The 20,305-nt window shown below is 39.7% G+C and overlaps 2 protein-coding genes across 2 annotated transcripts in view; both read left to right on the top strand.

The window, feature by feature from the left end:
- The first annotated feature begins 35 nt into the window (after window positions 1-35).
- Window positions 36-13,006, top strand: LOC105451425. Its single transcript, XM_011691863.1, has 3 exons — window positions 36-102; window positions 986-1,705; window positions 12,596-13,006. Exons 1-3 carry the CDS (start codon window positions 36-38, stop codon window positions 12,670-12,672), a joined length of 864 nt encoding a protein of 287 aa, XP_011690165.1. The 3' UTR covers window positions 12,673-13,006.
- A 273-nt stretch (window positions 13,007-13,279) lies between these two features.
- Window positions 13,280-20,305, top strand: part of LOC105451366 (protein FAM13A) — a 37,360-nt gene continuing 30,334 nt past the window's right edge. Inside the window, exons 1-4 of the mRNA XM_011691762.1 lie at window positions 13,280-13,446; window positions 15,387-15,527; window positions 16,729-17,110; window positions 17,665-17,908. Of these exons, the coding sequence (XP_011690064.1) occupies window positions 15,420-15,527; window positions 16,729-17,110; window positions 17,665-17,908 (734 nt within the window). The 5' untranslated portion in view covers window positions 13,280-13,446; window positions 15,387-15,419. The remainder of the gene's footprint in view (window positions 13,447-15,386; window positions 15,528-16,728; window positions 17,111-17,664; window positions 17,909-20,305) is intronic.

A 20,305-nucleotide genomic window follows, 5' to 3' on the forward strand; every position in this document is an offset into this window, starting at 1 on the left:
GATCGTTACGACGACCCGAGACTACGTGATACAAGATGGAGACCGAACGTCCGAAATGTCCGAATGCGAGTCGAGTGAGATCATCAGAAATACGTCTGATTGGTTCGCCGATAAATGTAAAAATATTTTTAAATTAAACAAAAATTTTTTCAGTTTTAAAAATATTTTAATAGCATTTTAAAATTTAATATATTTAAAAAAATATTTTTATAGTTTACGAGATGTGTAGAATTTTAGAGCAAGGTGTTTTGCTTATACGATTTTTATTTTACAGTGCGATTTTTTGACATCCTGATTGGTTGGACTGATTGAACAAAAAGTGAGAGAGCAATTTTTAAATCTTTAGAATAGTCAGTCAGCACGCTTGAAAAATTTATTATACAACATAATAAAATAATAATTTGTTTGTATTATTTGAAATTCCTAAGAATTTTTGCATTTAAATAAAGAGAGAGAGAGAAACAAAAATTTATGAATGCATAAAAAATACATACAGTCACCAAATTAATTGTCCGGACAATGCATTAATATATACTTAAAAAAATGGAGATTAAAACTTAAAAAATAAAGATTTCAAGCTAAGTAAAATGCTTTTTTAAAAATCTCGTTACGATAATTTTTGACAAAGTTGCTCTATCTTGAATTTTTAGAAATTATCGATATATTTTAACGCATTGTCTGGACAATTAGTCAAGCAGCACAAATATGTATGACACTTAATTATATTGCGAATCACCTCTTACGGAATGCTTTCAAACTCAGTCGTTGCATAGTTCATGCCGCAGAATTTAAATTTAGTCGAGAATTGCGCTCGTATATATTAAATCGCACAACGGTCAACGATTTGATGTGTAAAATGCGTCGAGAAATTACGGATAGTGTATAATAAACATAGCATCTATAATATATTAATACATTAACGATACGTTGAATTATACGTAAGTAGAGAACATTTTCAGAATCGAAATCGATTTGCCAAGATGAGAGAGAGTCGCGACGTGTGGCGCTTCGAGAGAAAGGAAAAAGAGAAAAAAAAATCTCGAACGCGAGACGTCCGAGCGCACCGTCGCAGCGTTGGTGGCGTCGATAAGGGAGCGACCGAGTCGAGGACGGACCGGAACGGTCAGTCGGTCGATCTCGCTCGGCATTCTCGACCTCGACGCGGCTGCCAGGTCGGATCTCCTGCGAAACGCGCAATTGCGGCAATATGGCGGAACGCGCACCCGGACCGGCACCGCTCTGCCTCTCGCAGTGACTCGCGCTAGTCGCGCTGGTATATCGAAGTTGCGGAAACGCGTGCGGAACGCACGCGTACGCTCTCACGAGTCGCGCAACGAACCGCCGCTCGCGTACATCATATATACATCATATTATATATACATCTCTTTCTATTTCTCTTTCTCGGAAGTACTCCGATCTCCGCGTATCCCGCACTCCGAATATCTCGCGAAACGCGCACGGCGCTCCTCGGCGTCGACCTCGAGTTATTATCGACCAGCGTGCCGGCGGCGATGTGCCGCCGCGGATGATGGAGCTGACGACGCTGGCGCGCGACCCCCTCGTCGACCAGGTCGCGTCCCCGCGACACGCTCGCTGCTGAGCAAGTGGAGAAAAGTGCATCGCCCGAATATCGCCGCGGACGAATACCAGCGGCGACGCAGACGACGACGCTTCGTGTCCGCCCGCCGTCCGGTCGCCGTTCGAGGTAAGTGCCGACGTCGGCAAACATTAAACGTAGCACGACGGCGCCAAATCGCAAAGGCCTGCGTGACTTTTGCGCAGATTATTATTTGCACAACGGTCGTCCCCGTCCCGGAAGAGCGTTCTTCTCTCGTGCCTTCGTCGCGTTCGCGGCGAAAAAAAAAATATACATGGTTACGTGGATCAGCAGCGCTGATAAAAGCGTATTATTACAACTAAAACGCTCAGAAAATGCAGTTGCACAGCTTTTGTCAATTGGCGTCGTCCATTAATTTAGTTGTTTTCGCTGCATTTTGTACATCAAACGACGTGAATAGATATAATGTGCACCAGGATGTCAGATGCATGTTCGTTTTATCGGATAAGCTTTTACGGTCGATTTTGGGATAATGTTTTTCCTGACGTCGATGAACATTATTGCAGCGTGCAAATGTTTAATGTAATATATATTTATATTTTATCAAATTTATATTTATATAATTTCTTCTCGTTTTATCGATAACATTACTATTTTTAAAGAGCTATATTTGTTAAAATTATATTTTTTATATAATCCATTTTAGTTAATTATGAATAAGAAACAATGCTTTAATGACGACGCCTTAGCTTGAGTAAACAGGTGTACGTAAATAGATCCGTAAATGCGGTGCGTATATTGTTTTTTTTTTAATCTACACATTTTTTATTCATAAGCCACGACGGACAATACTGTTATACATTGACGCAAACGACGATGAACCCGGTGTTATTTCGATAAGACGCCCCGCTGATATCGATCGATCCGTATTATCCTCTTATAATATCAAAGTTGTAGCACGCGATTGTTGTCTCGCCTACGCACTACAGAGGGGTAATACGCGGGAAATTTCGCGTCGCGTGCGCTTTTCCGGAGATATCTCTCCGTCGAGAGCGTCAATCCCGGGACGTGAAATCGATCCGGATCACATCTTCGACCTGGATGCGATTCGTGCGATTTCTGTAGTCCGCGATAGTCCGCGGGCATTCCTTTCACTTCGCCGACATAACTCGGCTCGCGCCGACGATTGACAATCGGCCGCGACGAGACGAGGCGCGGGCAAATTATTGTTATGGATTTCCCTATCCGCGAGATTCGCGCGCGAGAAAATCGCGACGTCTTTCTCAATGTCGATATTTTGGGGAATTTATTAACGCGAAAGTGTCGGAGATTATCGAGACGAGACCGCGTCGGAGTTTTTATTTATCACTCGGTGACATTAATGATAGGAATATTTGCTCTCCGTGATATTGATTGTTGCGATGCTTTTTTATTTTTGTGTCACGCAAATAATATCCACGATGTTGTGTACAATTTTAAGCTGAATAATTTCTCCGCCGTCCGTGAGTTTGAAATTTGAAATCGCTTTACAACCGCTCGAATATAATAATTTACGAGCGACTCGCTCGGCTTGGAAAATAAAGAAAAAGGGAGCGAGAGGCGACTGAAGTTCTAAACGCAAATTCACCGCAAATACACTTTACGTAACACAGAGAAATTTAATAATTTTATTCTCAATGAGAACCGAGGGAAGAAAAGATGATGCGCGACACGTTATTTTTCGCGCTTCTCCGCAACGGACAATCGTTTGACATTGATTGGAGAAAAATAATGCAACGTTTGAAAGGGCTCGCGAGCGTAAATGTTGATAAATGCCGAGTATAATCTCGCGGTCGTTCCTCATTATCTTGCATCGCGAGGCGTCATGTACAATCGATACATGCAGCATGTAGTACGAAAAGCTCGCTATTCAAGTGACGGCATGAGCATATGCATGTGCATATGCACGGATATATGCATGCGCTCGCTAGTTACGTGCATATGCGCAACGTTGCATGCCGGGGTCATTGCCCGCACGTGTTCTATTCCCATCACTAATACATTCGCTGACAAGGAGCGGTAAAGCGCGCTTCAGGGTGAAACGAAGTTTTTTTTATTTATTTTTATTTTTATTTTTTTTCGTGAATGCGTAACATGTCAGCACGAAATAAGGGGAAAAATCGCGGAAAATTGCGCGATTAAACGCAATTTTTTATTTTAATGTGTATATTTTATTCGTTATCATTCGTCCAACTAATATCGTGTTTAAAATCGCGAGGGAAACGGTTAAATTATTGATATTTTAATAAGAAATTAAAAAAAAATTTACCACGTATCGCAAGGTGTGAAACTGTTTGCGATAAACACCTGTTTACTTTGCGCACACTGAAATACATACGGCCACGTTATATGCCCATTCTTTTTCTCGATGATCAAAGAGAAATTGTGCAAACACTTTCTGTATATATATTTACTGATTAGCCGTAATTTATTCAAGATAGCAATTTCTGTATGTTTTGTTAAACAATTCCCGATGATTATTCTTTTTTATTATTTACGAACAAAAAACCGTGCTCGTATTTTCTTAGTTTGACGAGAAAATTATCCAAGTACGCGCGACACTTTGATAAATTGTGTTTTGAGACACATCTGAATTATAATAATTAATTATATACATAATAATTAATAAATCGCATCTTTGTAGGCTGATTATATTCTGAAATCTATATAAGCTTTCTCAATATTCTCGCGATATTTTCCTTTAGAAACAGGGAGGTAAAAAGAGAATGTGAAAGGCGATAAAACCCCGGGAAATATTACGCAACGCAAAAGCATTGCTGCGTAGAATCCCAGAATGGCGAGGGGAGTGAAGTCACTCCATTCATGGGATTCGTTGGCTTTAATGGGGTCTCGAGGACGAATAGGGAGGGCCGGGAATCCCTTCCTGCGGGGAAAGGATTTGAAGTTGAAGGTCACGCATCCCCTCGCGAAAAGTTACGCACTTCGAACGCAAATAGATGCCGGACGTTGCATAGAGGATTGCGCTTAAAATTTACATGTTAATTCCGAAACGGCACGCAACTGTCTGCAGCGGCGCAAGGCAATACGTTATGTAACTTTAGCGAGTTTTACTTCGAAAAGAAACTTTGAGCTCTTTAATATCATTCAATGAGTTATAACAAAACATTTAAAATGTTAGAGAACTCTGCAAGAAATCTTCATAAATCAATTTAAAATCTGAATTGAAGAAATTTATATCGATCGAGAGAATAAGACTTTTGAGACGTTTATGCATTTGTATTTTAATCTTTAACCCGTAAGGAAATTGTAAAATGATTAAATGAATAAATAAGTGTATTCATTAATTAATTATAGTTAAATTGTACGTTTCTCGAGCGAGTAAGAGTATATTATTCAAGCATTCAATAATTTGTAAGAGGAAAATTCGTTGATATATGATTCAATTTTTACTCTATTAAATTAAATTACTTCATGTAGAATCGAAGAGCGGATAAAAAATAGACAAACGTCGAAAATAAAAAAACGTCGATAAATATCTTAATGTTAGAAGAAGTATTTTGAGAAAGTTACTGTTTTGAGATTTTCGTGTAAGCAATATACTTATACTTTATACATTTGAAAAAAAAAATACTTATAACAGAAATATACAGAAAGATATTTTTTCCTCGGAAAATATGATATTTATCGCTTTTCGCGTCTCGCAAATATCATAATTTTTTTCGTATTTTAAACGCGTAAATATGAGGCATTATCGGAAGTATTTCAAAGCGCGCGTAAGGCGGGCAAATAATCAATGGCAAATAAAAATGAAAGGCGATAAATATAAATGATGATCCATTCTACAGAATATAAAATACGAAACACTATACAAATTTTAGTTGTGTTAACGTGAATTGCGTAATCTCGAGATAGCGATCGTCCTGATGACGCTTGTACCTGCGCGCGGTGTGCATTCTGATTTTGATAGCATCGGTTAAGACGCAAGTCGTTTTGTGACCGTTCGTGTTCGAGGTATCCTATTGCAGAAATGACGCGCAGTAAGCATCGTCCTTCCTCTACCCACCATCTCCCCGCATACCCTTTTCGCCCTCCACGCAACGAGGGGGGGGGGGGGAAGATGCTTACATTATGCATTTCCATCGGACGAACTCGTGTCGCTGTTTACCCACATACGCGCGCCATATAATCGTCAACAAACCCTCGGGCAACCCTCCGCGACCAGCGGCCATCCTTTGCCTCTTTCTCTCTCTCTCTCCCCTTTCTCTCCCTTCCACCCCCGTCCTCACGGTCCCTCCTTGGCTCGCTTGTTAGAGACTCTATCCCTCTCCCGTTCTACCCCTTCATCTGTCCTTCTCCACCTCGCGATTCACGTGACCGGGACAGTCTATTGATTCCTCGAGGGTAGTGCATGCGCCCTCGTGCACGCGATCTCTGCTGTCAAGGGGTTTGTACACGATGGAGGGGACGAGTTTGGAGGAAGTCCCGATGGTGGGGATGCCGACGAGGGTGAAAACGGGACGGTCGGGGAATGCGGGGTGTCGAGAAAGAGACGGGGAGAGAGAAAGGAGAAGATAGCGATAGAAACTGAACGTAGTCGGTATAGTGGTTTTTATGTATTTTTATGGTGATGGGGTATACTTTTATGATAGGGTGAAATAAGTGATCGCCGAAGCAGAGTCCAAAAAATTGTAGCCGTTATAAATAAAACGTAACGAAAGTTCGACATGCATTGTAAACAACTTTACCGAAGGTAAAGTATCGTAAATATTTAATTTGGAGAGTGTTACGCTACTTTTTAGATTTTTTTTATTACTTATGTACTGGTTATCTGAATAATTAAGATCTCAATTATGAAATTATGGAATTAATTTACTATTATGGATTATATTATGATTATGGAATTAATTTGCTATTTTTTAAATCTGAAATATTTTTCTTAAGTATAACATACAAAATCGCCGCGCACAATTGAATATTAGTAAGTATCTTAAAATAGGTGCTTTTTTTGCATAAGGTAATTACGAATACCTTAAAAATTATTACTGGCTATTATTTTAAGTGTGAAAATTATCAATTTTGTTGACGACTTTTATTCTTTGAATTTTTTTTTTAAGAAATAAACAGAACATAAATATCAAAAGCTTTCAAGCTTTTAAACTTCTCTGAATTCGCAGCATTTATCATTATTCTCATAGCTACTATTACTTTATCTCTCACTGTTTCATTGATTTACATTTCTTTGTTTCTTCACTATTTGTTTCTGTTATTCTCAAAACTTCTTAATGTCGATTTGGATTTTGCAATTCTTGATCAATTTTTTTTTGTCTCACTCTCATCCGAGCTTTTAAACAGTAACGAATTAAGGAGGGCCCATTCGGCAAACGAGTCCAAAAAATTCAATCGGATTCGGCGCGTACTCGACGTGAAATTCGAGAATTCCCTCAATCCCCATTGCCGACGGGGGGGAGGGGGGGAGGGGAGAGGGTGGCGGCGTGCTCAAGCGCTAGTGAGGGGTTGCGAAGAGGAGGGTTGCGAGGAGGAGGGTGGTGATGAAGGACGGCGGATGGAGAGAGAAAGAGAGAGAGGGTTACCGAGAGGATCGCGGCGGAGACTCAGTCTCATTTGTGTGGCGTCTGTGTCGCGGTCAGCCTCTTCTTTTCCGGTCGGTCGTCATGACTTCCCTCATCTCGCACATCATCAGGTACAATCGGCACTGACACAACTCGCGCGTTGCGCACACTCGAGCGCCTCTCGTCTCGCATCTCGTCGGTTAGGTATAGAAACGCATCTTCGGCTCTTATATTTCGTGAGCCGCGTTACATCTTAGGCCTTTGCGTCATTGCGTCGTTTACGATTTACTGTGCACGGAGTGTCCCAGTGGACAAGCCCGATATCTCGACGGGGGTGAATATCGGCTGTCACGAGCAAGAAACAATTTCTGTGAAAGAGATTGAGAGCGAAACTTTGTGCGTGAGATCGTGGAAAAACGCGTTCTATGCGCGTCAGTGCGCAAGATGGTGAATTCGAACTATTCGAAGTGGTAAATGATAAAACGGTGACCTTCGTTCCTTTTTATTGTCATTCGCAGCGCATACGTGTCGTCACCTTGCTGCGAATTTTGTTCGAAAATACCGTCGTTACCTGAAGTATTGACCTTTCGTTTGTGACACTCTTTGCACGCTTGGAGCAACATTTTATCGTGGAATTTGTTAATTCTAATGTAATTTTAATGCTTTCGAGAGAAGATTTGATATTTCAAAATTAATCTACGAAATTTTTTTTCTTCGAATAAACCAGACTTTATTCTAGATCGACGTTTCTAGATACGAGTTTGTAGAGAGTGGTTTCTGTCTCTGTTTACCACCACGATCGAGCGTCGCAGTTTCGCAAAATTATTAACGTCAGTTAACTCTAATTACAATTAACGATCCTTTTCTCGTTGTCGCGATTGTGAATGATTTAACGCCCGTTCGTGTTAAATTTATATGCGGTTGGTTTTGGCGAAAACTAATTCACTACTACAAGCGACAGTTTGATATCGGCAACTGCGCAAAAGGCCGAAATTGGTGTTAAGTGCAGAAAAGCTGCTGCAGCTGTGCAAGCTACGTAGATTCAAAATCGAATCAGCTGCATTTGACACGTCTTCACGTTGTTTCGTCAAAATTATAATACGTGATAGCCACAATTACGACGTATATACATTTTGTTATATATAGAGTTATAAATTCGGGAAAAAATTATTTCTCTATTAATTTTCAATCTTTACGAATACAAATTGAAATTTTATAAGTGAAAACTGTGTAATCAGTCGTTAATAGTTCCGAATGACATCGTTCTAATACTTGAATTGTGTGAATCGAAAGTATTATAGAACCAATCCGAAGAGATATATCGCGAGATATATAACGAAGTAAAGCAAAACTTCTTGACTTTATTGTGTATTTCGATAATGGGAAAAGCGAGTCAAGTGGAACGCGGGCGAGCGGAGGTGGCCACGGATCGTTATATATCGCACTTGTCGGTGCATTGAGATTACGTTTCGTCGCGTGAAGCTAAATGACCTCGATATTACGTCCGTTAACCCGGACAGGCTACAGAGAGTTATACCGTCTAGAGACGGATTGCGCCATGTATCCATGTACGTATGTCTTATGCAGCTACGTGAGAAGGGGGGTGAAAGCTCTGCAGGAGGCCGACTTCTTTCATGTATGTAAATATATATTATACATAAAAAAAAAGAAGTCGCATCTCTCGGAGAGCGTGTAAACGCGCGACAACACCGACACGTCGTCGACCTGACGGAATTCGATTTCTTCTCGATGGTTACATAAAAACGTGCGGTTGTTGCTAAGCGCAACGTGCTCCCTCCCGCCCCCTCCTACTTCGCACCGAGGCGCAGGTGCAAGGATCGTGGCACAATGAACTATAAAAAACGAGATGCGAGGACGATGCGAAGGAACAAAAGAGCGCGCGAGGGAAGATATAGGAATATGAAATATATAAGCGTCGAATTGCGGAATAAAATTTAAAGTATATCGAAGGTACAATATTACAAGCACGATATGCAAGCGCGTCAGAAACTGAAGTACATCGAGTCTATAATTAGCAAATTTATAGTCAGCAAGGTTCACTTCTCATTTTTTTTCCCGAAAATTTGCAAAATCCGCGTGAAATTCATCTGCAAGATCCTCTTTAAATTCTCTTTTATTTTCAACAGGACGCAAGATCCGCATTGTAAAAAGTAGCTCCCTTACGGATTATGGGTTTAAATCACAAGTCCTGAATTAGAAACGCGAATAGACTTAAGTCGCTTCTTGTGTTTCTTCCCTCGCGTTTATTCCTTTTTATCTCTCACGTTCCATCGCGATATTTTGTCGTGGAGGAAATAAGGAATAAGAAATGAACGAATGCGAGAAAATTATTTTCTTTATCGCTGCCTCGCGAACATGTGTGATTCCGCTCCGCAGGCTGCATCTTCGACACGTTTCGCGAACAGGTGCATTTCGTGCGATCGGCACGTCATTTAACCGGGAGAACGCCGGCTCTCTTCCACCGTACGAAATTAAATGCTCATTCCATTTACCCTCGCGGGAAATATCGATCGCAGACACCCTACACGGGCATGCACCGCTGAGCGAGCTGATGCACGCACGATATCTCGCGAACGAGCGAATCGATCGGCCGCGCACGAATCTTTCCACTGTGCAATTTTCCATTAGGGTGCATTAGGTCAGTGTTCTCAAACGAATTTCTCGTCTTAAACGCCGACTTATAATCCCTGTGTCGAGAAACTATTCAAATAGAGGACTGATTCGTTTTTCGACTGATATTAATTTTTTTACTTGCAAAGATAATAATATTGAATGTCCCGAAGAATATTTTAATATTCCGTGTTTAAAAAATTTAGCTGAATCGATTGGCAAATTTGATTTTATCAAAATTCGTTAAAATTGATCGCAATCTTCGTGTTTTGCATTTAACGCTCGACGAGCATTAACGATATAGTGCTCATCGTGCGCGAAATTTGTTGACTGCGAAATTCGATTACTCGCGAAGATGCAGCCGTCGCAGGCGTAATTTTCGCTGCGTCTTCAAATCTGAATCTTATTTGTCCTGTCTTATTTGTTCGAACGAGTTTTCTACTTAGCGTAAGCACGGGAACAAACAGTCACATTTTGCTGATAATGCATTGCTATTACGGATGCAATATCGCTGAATTAAGTAAATACCTTGTACACTTGCGCGCACTTTCCGTACCTTCCGTACCGAAGTAGCGTGGCCGCGCTGCGAAGTTGCGAGAAGAGAGTGACGTAACTCTTTCCATGTTGTCAAACCGAATCTTCCCTGCAATTCGCGAGCGCTCTGTGTTTACCACGATTATATAAGATTTCATGGTCGATTTCACGGATTGAATTCTCAGTCAAGGTTACTATTTTTATTGCTTTAAAGCTCGCTCTTGAAGACAATTTAAATAAGCATTAAATGGGTCATTATTAACGCTGCTAAACTCGTCGAGCGCATTTTCCACGTAATTATTCATTCGAAAATCTCGTGGTACGAGCACGTAACGCGACTGTCAAAATGTGAAACGGAGAACCGCGCGTAAAAGCCAAGCGACTTACGCAAATTTCATTCTCATTCGACTGTAAGCTTCGCGAAATCCCTCATGTCGTTTCGACACACCGCAGAAAAGGAAATGAAAGAGCGCTCGTATCACGATACGAGCGGTCTACTTTGAAAGTCATCAGTTTTTCTTGATAAAAGGGATAAATTTTGGATCCCTTTGAAAATGAAATAGCTATGAGCGAGTCAATAAAATTGCATTTTTTAAGGGACTTTGAAAAAAATATTTTATACATAAAATTAATTGAATGTTTCAATAACACGCATCAAATTATTCTAATTAATTATAATTTAATTTCTTACATTTTTTTAAAATAAATCGTGCTACTTAAGTTAATGGGATATTTAAATAGAGAAGAATTACCATACATAAATATTAAACTATGGTCTCTTGTGAAATTAACTTTATATCTATTGGACTGTGTCGAGTTAAAATTGAGCCGCGGGACGTCGTGCTGTATTTTGTGTCATTTGAAGAAATGAACTGTTGTCTTCAAGATCGCACATTACCAGGTTGCGAAGACGAGTGTTGCAAATGGGCGAATGATGAATATTAATTAAATTAAATTCGAGTGCCACGGGCGTTAATTAATTCATAAGCTGTCGCGTGTACTGAAAAGCTTGATAGCCGCGATTAATTACACACTCTTCTGCTGCAAAATGTATTAACGTCGACTCGTCGTCGTGTCTCTGCAAAATCGCCAATGCTCGTGGATTCTCACTTCATACAACAATAAAATATTGATAAATCAATGTAAATTCGACAATTTGATTTATCAAAAAGAGTTTAATTTATCTTTTACACACGATATGAAATAAATATGATATGAAATTAATCGATTATTAATTTCATATATGACTAATATAATCAAGAAATATTTAAATTTCCTTTCCATTGGATTAATTAAAGCGTAGCTTTAAATAATCTCCTTAAGCATCTTGCGTCATGAGAAAACTATTTATAGTTGCAAAAGTCGATAAGACGCGTTTCTCGATTTTCTTCTCAATCGCGATACATATTTCAAACATGGTTATAGTCCACGGAGACTGGGCACGCTAAACGAATCAACGAGCGTAATTAAATTGGACCGTGTTACGCGGTCGGTTCAGGATTAGGTGCGATCCTATGGCTTCCACGCGAATGAAGAACGAAGAACAAGAAGGAGCCTATTCTAATTCTTATAGCTTATAATTCTCGCAACATGCAGCATAAAGAGAATACTTATAAAAGATGTAAATATATTTTTAACGACAGAGTACATCTATGAGATATTGTGTAATGTCTTTAGTTTCTTTCTATCTCTAAAAATGAATATCAACGAACAAACTTATTTTCAGTGAAGCACTGCAAACTTGTGAATTGTTCTTTGTTCATTTGCCAATGTGTTCACAAGTTAATGACTTGTTATGACCTGTTATGCTTGTCAAATAATATATGCATAATCCAATTATGCATGTGCCACATACGCGCACGCAAAAATAGCATGATAACCTTTATATATAGATATAAATTATTTTAAATATATATTATGTGCGTCAAGAGAGCTATTATTACAGCTATTATTATGTTATTACTATTAATACTAAACGCGTTAATATCAAGCTGATACACGGAGAAAATTAAATTGATATCGGATCAAAAGTCAAATCAGGTCGCGCCTAATACTTCCCACGCGAGTAAAACCGAGGTCTAAAAAAAGATGTATTACTTTCTATCTTATCTAAATACACATGTATTCATTACAAAAAGTACCTACCTAGATTCATGTATATTCCAAAATGTATTTTAATACAGTATTTTAATACAGAAGAGAAGCTGTTTACAGAGGGATGTACATACATTGATGCTGAGGTATCTCTTCCGCAATTAGTGGCGAAACGTAAAGAAGTCCCTTTTGTGTTTTCTGCTTTCAGAGCGCAGCGGGTGCAGTAAGCGCCCGAGCAGAAGGTACGTAGACCATGCCAGGGCCAGGGGCGGAGTGGTGACCTAGACCTCATCCCGGCTCCGACCCTCGATGCTTACGCTACGGCTGGTGTCGACTCACTTCCTGAAGCAGCCATAGGCAGTGCCCTTTGCCTTAGAGAAAGGGCTCGATGCGATGTGCCGTGATAGGGACATGAACCCAGAACTACTAGTCGAGTCGCACGATCTCCGCTCAACGGCGTCGACGTCGCCGTCGCCGTCGTCGTAAGAAAAAAAAAAACAACAAAAACGAAGAAAGACACACACGGTCGTTCGAAATTTTCACGCGCACGCAAGAAAGACTTTTCTTCTTCGACGGCCCTTCTCTCTCTCTCTCTCTCTCTCTCTCTCTCTCTCTCTCTCTCTCTTTCTCTCTGCTGCAAGAGTCCTTTTTCGCACATATATATATACACACATATACATCACACGCATCCCCCCCACGAGTCGTTCCTTGCTCTTTCAATCACGAAGACAAACAAGAACGACTTTTCTCTTTTTCGCGTTATTTCTGAAATAAATTAAAATCCCGACGAACGGGAACGGGTCATTTTCAAGCGAGGAAGTGCGTACGCGGTCTCGCATTCGGTACTCGGTATTCGCGGTACTCGGTATAAATTCGTGATCCCAGCCGCCGGAACTGGCCGGATCGAAGGAGCACGATCATAACCCGGAAGAGACGTTATCAGTACGTACTCACGGCGTATCCAGACGAAGGGGCGGAAGGAGGGAGGAGCAGGACGGGACAGCTGCCACGCTGAGCTCAGTGTACTTCAACCTGTGGAGGGTCGCGAGAGAGTGCATTGTGAGTGTTTCTCTTTAACACTTTACATATTACATATTTGCATATGTACTTGAAATGTTTGATAAAAGCGATATGAATTACAACAATTATTATACACATATAGTTAATTAATAGATAGTTTAAACACTGGTTAATTATTAACCAGTGTTTAAATCAATGAGGCAAATGTAATTTTAATGAAATTATATTTACAAAACCTCTAATCTTATTTTTTATTAGACTTTTTACTAATTTATTTAATTTATTGAGACATTAAAAAATTTTATATTTATTTTATGTATATAAGATATGAAATAACATTAAATATTACAGCTGATATATTCTTCTTATTAACTTTTTTTTATTTTTATTAAACTCTTCGAAGGCATTTAATGATACATTTAAATGATTAAAGTATAATAATTCAATTACGTAGAAAGTACGTAATGACAATCGTTTTACAAAAATATTTTCTTTTTATTAGCTATTTTTTTTAGAGGTATTAAAGTATTATAGAAGCGAATGCGCTTTGATTTTTCGCAGTTTTATCGAAGAGCTTTAGGTAAAGGCATCCGGTTTTGATGGCATACATCCAAAACGTGTGATGCGATTAAAAAACGTATTACTGTAGAGTAATTTTCCAATTTGCGTCACAAATTCGGCGTATAGGCGAAATGAATGGATTAAAAGCCGCAAATTTATGTCGCGCGCACGCAAGAGTCTCGACGCAGTTACGCAATCGCGAAATTTTGGCACAATTTTGGTTTCAAGTGCATGAGTAATCCGATTCGCTTGAAATTTTCCGGTCCGGCATCAGTCGATGCAAGCGAGCATCATCGGCAATCATTAACCGTCTCGTAATTGTTCTTCGAAACTGCGCGTCTTTCACGCAAAAAGGGATGACAAAGTAAATTGATCGACTGCGGTTATCGGTTATCGGTGCAACGGTCGGCGAGTTATTTTCAATAGCATTACTTTGTGCCTGCTCGATAAAACTTACGTCGCAGAAAAATTATCTATATTCGGGAGCGAGAGAGTTGGCAATTGTCAAGGACTTGCCCGCTCTTGCGATGAATAATTTCTTTAGATTTTGCAAACTGAAACACACACTCGCTCCGAAGGGACCGCGTATATAAATATAACAGCTTGCAATAATAATTAAAGTAAAGTAGAACGTTCCAATTAAGGACCAATTCTCTTTTCAGCCAATAGAGATATTGTGTTTGACAAAAGGATAAGATAAGGGAAAAAGAATGAAAAATGATTAATAGATATTTGTTATGGAGACGTTCGCGGTACGGCGCGATAGTTGTCGACGCGTTTTTTTATTTTTATTATAATAAAGGATGTTGATAAAGGAAACGAGGACGACGACATTTACGGTTCATCGATCTACTAGAGCGGAGCTTTTCCTATGTTATGAAATGCGCATTTCTCGTCACGCGCTCATCGATCGCGCGTTTGCGAAAATATTGAAATTACCCCCGCGATTGTTCCGCCAATGTCGGTGCACTGACGTGTTGTGTTCGCCAGCACACTGATCGTGCAAATGACACGGCAGTTACCTCGCGTTAGGTCGATGTAAAGCTTCCAATCTTCCGTCCGAGATCAGTAATTTTTTCATCATTTTTATCGTTTGTTTTTATTCCCGAAAAATACTTGCATGTATCTTCTAAATTTATAGTATATTCTAGATTTATATTATCTAAATTTATATTCTAATTTACCTTTCAATGCCGCGAACGATTAATATTGAATTTTTTTTCTAACAATCTTTTTATTTAGAAAAAAGTTTTCTCTATTCGATTTTTAATTTCTAATTCCATGATGTTATAAACCGCGATCAAAGGATTTCATTCGGAACACAAGAATGATAATGAATAACGAATCTTTGAGTGGCCGTTGATTTGCATGCCGTCGCATATCGCACGACTTACAAGTTTACTCGTCGCTTTTGTTAGTGCGGCAGCGGGTCGCGGTGCAGACAAAGTGGGATGAGACGCCCTCAGCAAGAACATCTCCATCATCATCACCACCACCATCATCACCATCATCATGGATCCTCAACAAGCCCCACGTGCTCTCGTCAAACACACGATAAGGTAAGTGCTTTTCATGGCATTTACTGCGATTTAACGCGAAGAAATCACAGCTTTGCCTTACGATGGTGGTTTTGTTGCAATTATAATTAGTCGCTTCAATAAACATATCTGATACGCCAAAGTAAAAGATCACAACCACATATGTATTTTTGTATAATGTACATATCTTGCGAAATTGTGCATTTCCCTCAATAGGAATATAATAATGACATAATAATTTTCTACTCGATAGACTTGCGCATTTTTCTTCGAGCTCTATCGCGCCATTTTATGGCTGTTATTTTATAACGATTAGAAAAAACTGCTGCGTGAAGTTACTACCAGCAATGGCTACTGCTGTCTTAATAAATAGACAATGTCACATGGCAGTTCTCGTTCTATATGCGAGATACGGCTATAGAAACTTTCTGGTTCTTCTACCGCATTGAACGAGAATGCGGCGTCTATATCTATATTCGTTACTCCACTTTGTCGAGGCACTGGCTTTTCAACAGTTAGCAGCCGTTCGTCGATTACGCTTTCTCGTTCCCTGTCACTTTATACTAATCATTTATACGACCTGTATAAATGTCTTGTGAATGTCGGAAATATCAATTATCGCTCGATACTCGACGTAAAGCGTGCGCAGTGGATGTAAAATGTACGTCGTTTGAATGAATTAAGGAAAATATGGAGACAAAAATATTATCAAAGTGTTCGTGATTTTTTTTATCTATCTATCTATAGCTAGACTTTACCTAGAAAGAAATTAATAATCGATGTAATGCGCAACCGCTGCAATGTTATATTATGTCTAATTATTAATTATTATATAATTATATACAGTATTGAATATAATTATATTATAATTAAATAATGATTATTTAACGATTAATGAAAATATCCAGTACTTAACAAATATTAATAAATAACCAATAGCATATAAGGTATAATCATTTTTGTTGTGAGCTTTTTACGTTATGTATCTTGTACTAATTTTAGAATTTACTTTTTAAAAAGCCTTTTTTACGGTATTTCTACATATCGATTTTACTTTTAATGTATTTATATAATTATTTTAATTATTCGAAGTATAATTGCGAAGCATATTTCTCTAGGGAAAGGAAATGATTTAGATTTCGAATGTGTGCTTTTCGACTAGAATACTTGAAAATGCGCAAGGACTAAGTGATCTGAGAAATCCACGTTGATCGCATTTCAGGACGAGTCTCGTCTCGCTCGCGTGAAGCGCGTCCTGGCGGGTTCGCTGTTGGGTCGCGGCGCTGGCTCCAGCAGGATTTTTGGCACCCGGCTGGAGCTGGTCGAGTCGTATCTCGACACGGGCGTGCCGTACGTGGTGCACCGGCTATGCAGCTACATCGAGGTGCACGGCTTCCAGAGCGCGGCGGTGTTCCGCCTGTCGGGCGGCAGTCCGCGGCTGGCAGAGCGGCTAAGGGCGGCCTTCGAGCGGCGGGGCGACGCCGATCTAGAGGCGGCCGGGTGTCCGCCGACCGCCGCGACCTTGCTCCGCCAATATCTGAAAGAGCTACCGCAGCCGGTCGTGCCATCCACCCTCGTCGGCAGACTGCTCAACATTCACACCCGTAAGAATCCATAATTCTAATCAATTTCTCGAAATAATTCAGGATTTCATCCAAGAGCGAGACGCTCCATTGGGACGATCGGGGCGTCTAAATTATTCCGAATTGTGTCTCAAATGCGGTTTCGGTTTTAAAAATTTCAATTTCCATTAAAAAATGTAAATCAATGTGGCGAATATTTTAGTATTAGAGAGAAACCTTGCTATATAGCGTTACCGCAACTCTGTGATTTGGGCCTCTGTGTCCCGATATTTCCGATAAATTCTATTCACGAAGGAAATTAACTATAGATGAAATCGTAGAAAATGGTCGCTTTAAGGAGAAAACATATATTTTTTATTTTTTATTTTTTTTAGCTTTAGGCACCTTTATTCTTTAGTTTCCATAATTATTATTTGAAAAATACAATACAATATCGCTAATAATGTTACGTTTTTTGTATTTTTTTGTATTTTTATTGTGTTAATTTTGAATGTTTCTCCTTAGAGTGATTTGTCTACATTCCTTCAAGGGGAACTCCTTTAAGTGCCACTCGTGAATAAAAATGTCTGCCGCAGAGAACTACGCGAACGATCACGACACGTGGATCGCCGCGACGAAGGAGCTGTTATCGACTCTGCCGTCCTCGCATTATCATCTGCTCGGCTACCTGACGATCTACCTTAGCCGTTACGAGACGCGCCACGGACGCAGCGCCGGAGTTTGCGGTGTTTTCGCACCCGTCATTCTGCCCCACGTGCCGCCCGCGACCACCCTCCTGCGGGACATCCTCGCCGAGGCGCTGGTATTGTTTCCCGACTGGTGAGTGACACATGATGATTCTCTTAGAGCATAATGACTCGCAAAGTCTCGCAAAATAACGTAGAAAACTCACGCGAGGAACTTACGTAATTCAGCGGCGGCGAGAAACGAGCGGTGCGTCTAGTCTGCCTCATTCATTTCGATCATTTGCATTTTCTATTTTATCGAACCATTATACCGCGCACGATACGTTCCACAAACGTGGAAATATAGCTTTCGAGAAAAAAAAATTTATAACTTGATTTACGTTACGCAACAACATAAAAAATAATGGAATTTTATATAAATCGAAATTCCAAAAATATAAACGGCAGTTCGAATTTCGTATCTTTTTTTGTAAAATATTAATTTAATTCCCTATTAAACTCTTATGTTTTGAAAGTTTTGCATTGATGCGGAAGAAAATATTGAAGGAATACGTGTAACTTTTTTTGCACGAGAAAAGATTATGCAAAGCACAGCGACGTTTATTTCCGTCAAATTAGTAATTTCGCGGGTGTTCTTGAAGTCGTGAAAAAACATTGTTAGCGCGAAATCACGATAAATTACGATTCAACTACGCTCGCATGCCTAGCTTTATGGATCGTTCATGCACCATTGAACAGCGTGCAGACCAATATCCTTCGGTCGATTGTTTTTTTTTCGGCCGTTTATTTTTTTTGCGAATAAAATAATAAAGGGACTTATCAAAGCGAGATCTCACATGGTTTTTTTTATCTGTGCGGTAAAAGGCGGAAAGATTAAACTGTCAGATTATAAAAGCGCGTCATATGTCAGAATATAACGATGAAATAAGTATATCAATCATACGATTCTCTTCCTCTCATCAATCACAGTTTACATTCAGATATTAGTTTGTTCGATTGTAAAATAATTAGTTTTTATTCTCTTTATTACCGTGAAATCCTCAAAAGTGAAAATATTTGAATGTTTATTACAGGTGGGATGTAATACATTTTTATTGAGTTTTTATAATTCTACACACATGTTATATGTATTCTGGCTGTGGCATTTTTATTTAATTCTTGAATTTAAGCATTTTTTAAATATTTTTTTTTATGCAAATTAAAATGAATTTGAATGGGAAGCAGTGAAATGAATTTATTACAATACGTACATAGTACGGGAGATGTTCTACATAGTTCTCTGGTATTTCTTCAACGAGAGAGTCGCGCCGCGATTTACAGTTACTCAACATTCGCCCGAGTCGAATAAATCGGCCAAAGTACAATGACTCTGTTTACTAATCTGAAAATCCGATCTGGTCGCCGCGTCTCGTGTATTAACCGCGCTGTGAATTACGCAAGAGTATAACGCATTCGAATGTGTCGGGACCGCCGACGGTGCTGTGCAAGATAAATTATAAAGCACGCTCTCTGCGGAAAGCGCGGCGCAATCGCGTCGAGCTTGTAACGCGTAGCTCGCCTAAACCCTCTTCGTGCTTCGATTTTCTCTTCACCGCGTCGCGTCTCGTCTCACGATATCGCTCGCATTTCCCCAACGGTTATCCTCTTTCGCCGACCGGCCGTCCGACGGCGGATCTATATTATCTCGATAAACTGTTCCTCTCCTCGAAATCACAAACGAAGCAGAATTTTCGCGGATGTCTGCTCCTCAGACAGGCGGCCGGTCTTAATTGGACTCTTCTACTTATATACTCGAGAGAATCTCTCCCCCCGACTGTGAGGGCCGACAGCCAGATATTATTTTCTAACCCGCGGGACACTTCTTCCGTCACGATTGTATCTCGATCGCTTGGACAAGTCTCGATGGAGAGATCAAGTGCACTTGTAATTTCTTTTTTTTCACAGACAAAACGCGAATTAAGAACGCGAATTAAACTCATTAAACGAAATTTATTACATAAATGCATTTTTTTTCTCGAAGATACATACATTCTCTTCATAAAGCAGAGAGCAATTATGATTAGATTATACTGAGATAAGATAAATGAAAAAGAGAAAAAAAAATATATATATATACACAGCGTGTTCGGTAATAACCGCACCAGTTCTCGGGGGAAGCTGGTACAGCAGATTAAATTGCACAGAAAAATCCTCTACCATTTTGCAAAATTTGCAGTCGTTAACAAGGTATTAATTTTTGAAGACTGGCGAATAAACGCGTGTCCGTCCGGACCACTCCTAAATGTAAGCGCGCGGCGAGCTGACGGCGAGTTTAATCTGCTCAACCTTGAATAATCGACGACGAGCATTATTTAATTGTTCCGAAAAAATGATAATTTCAATTATTAACAGATCACACAAAACTTATCGACGTTTTATATTTTTTAATATTCAATAAAATTCAGGCTTAAATGAAGTAAATCGAATAAATAGGAATAAAGCCAATGTGAGCGACTCGCCGCGCGCTTACATTTAGGGGTGGACCGGACGG

The sequence above is a fragment of the Wasmannia auropunctata genome, unplaced genomic scaffold, assembly GCF_000956235.1.
Source record: "Wasmannia auropunctata unplaced genomic scaffold, wasmannia.A_1.0 LD336052.1, whole genome shotgun sequence".
Classification (NCBI taxonomy): domain Eukaryota; kingdom Metazoa; phylum Arthropoda; class Insecta; order Hymenoptera; family Formicidae; genus Wasmannia; species Wasmannia auropunctata.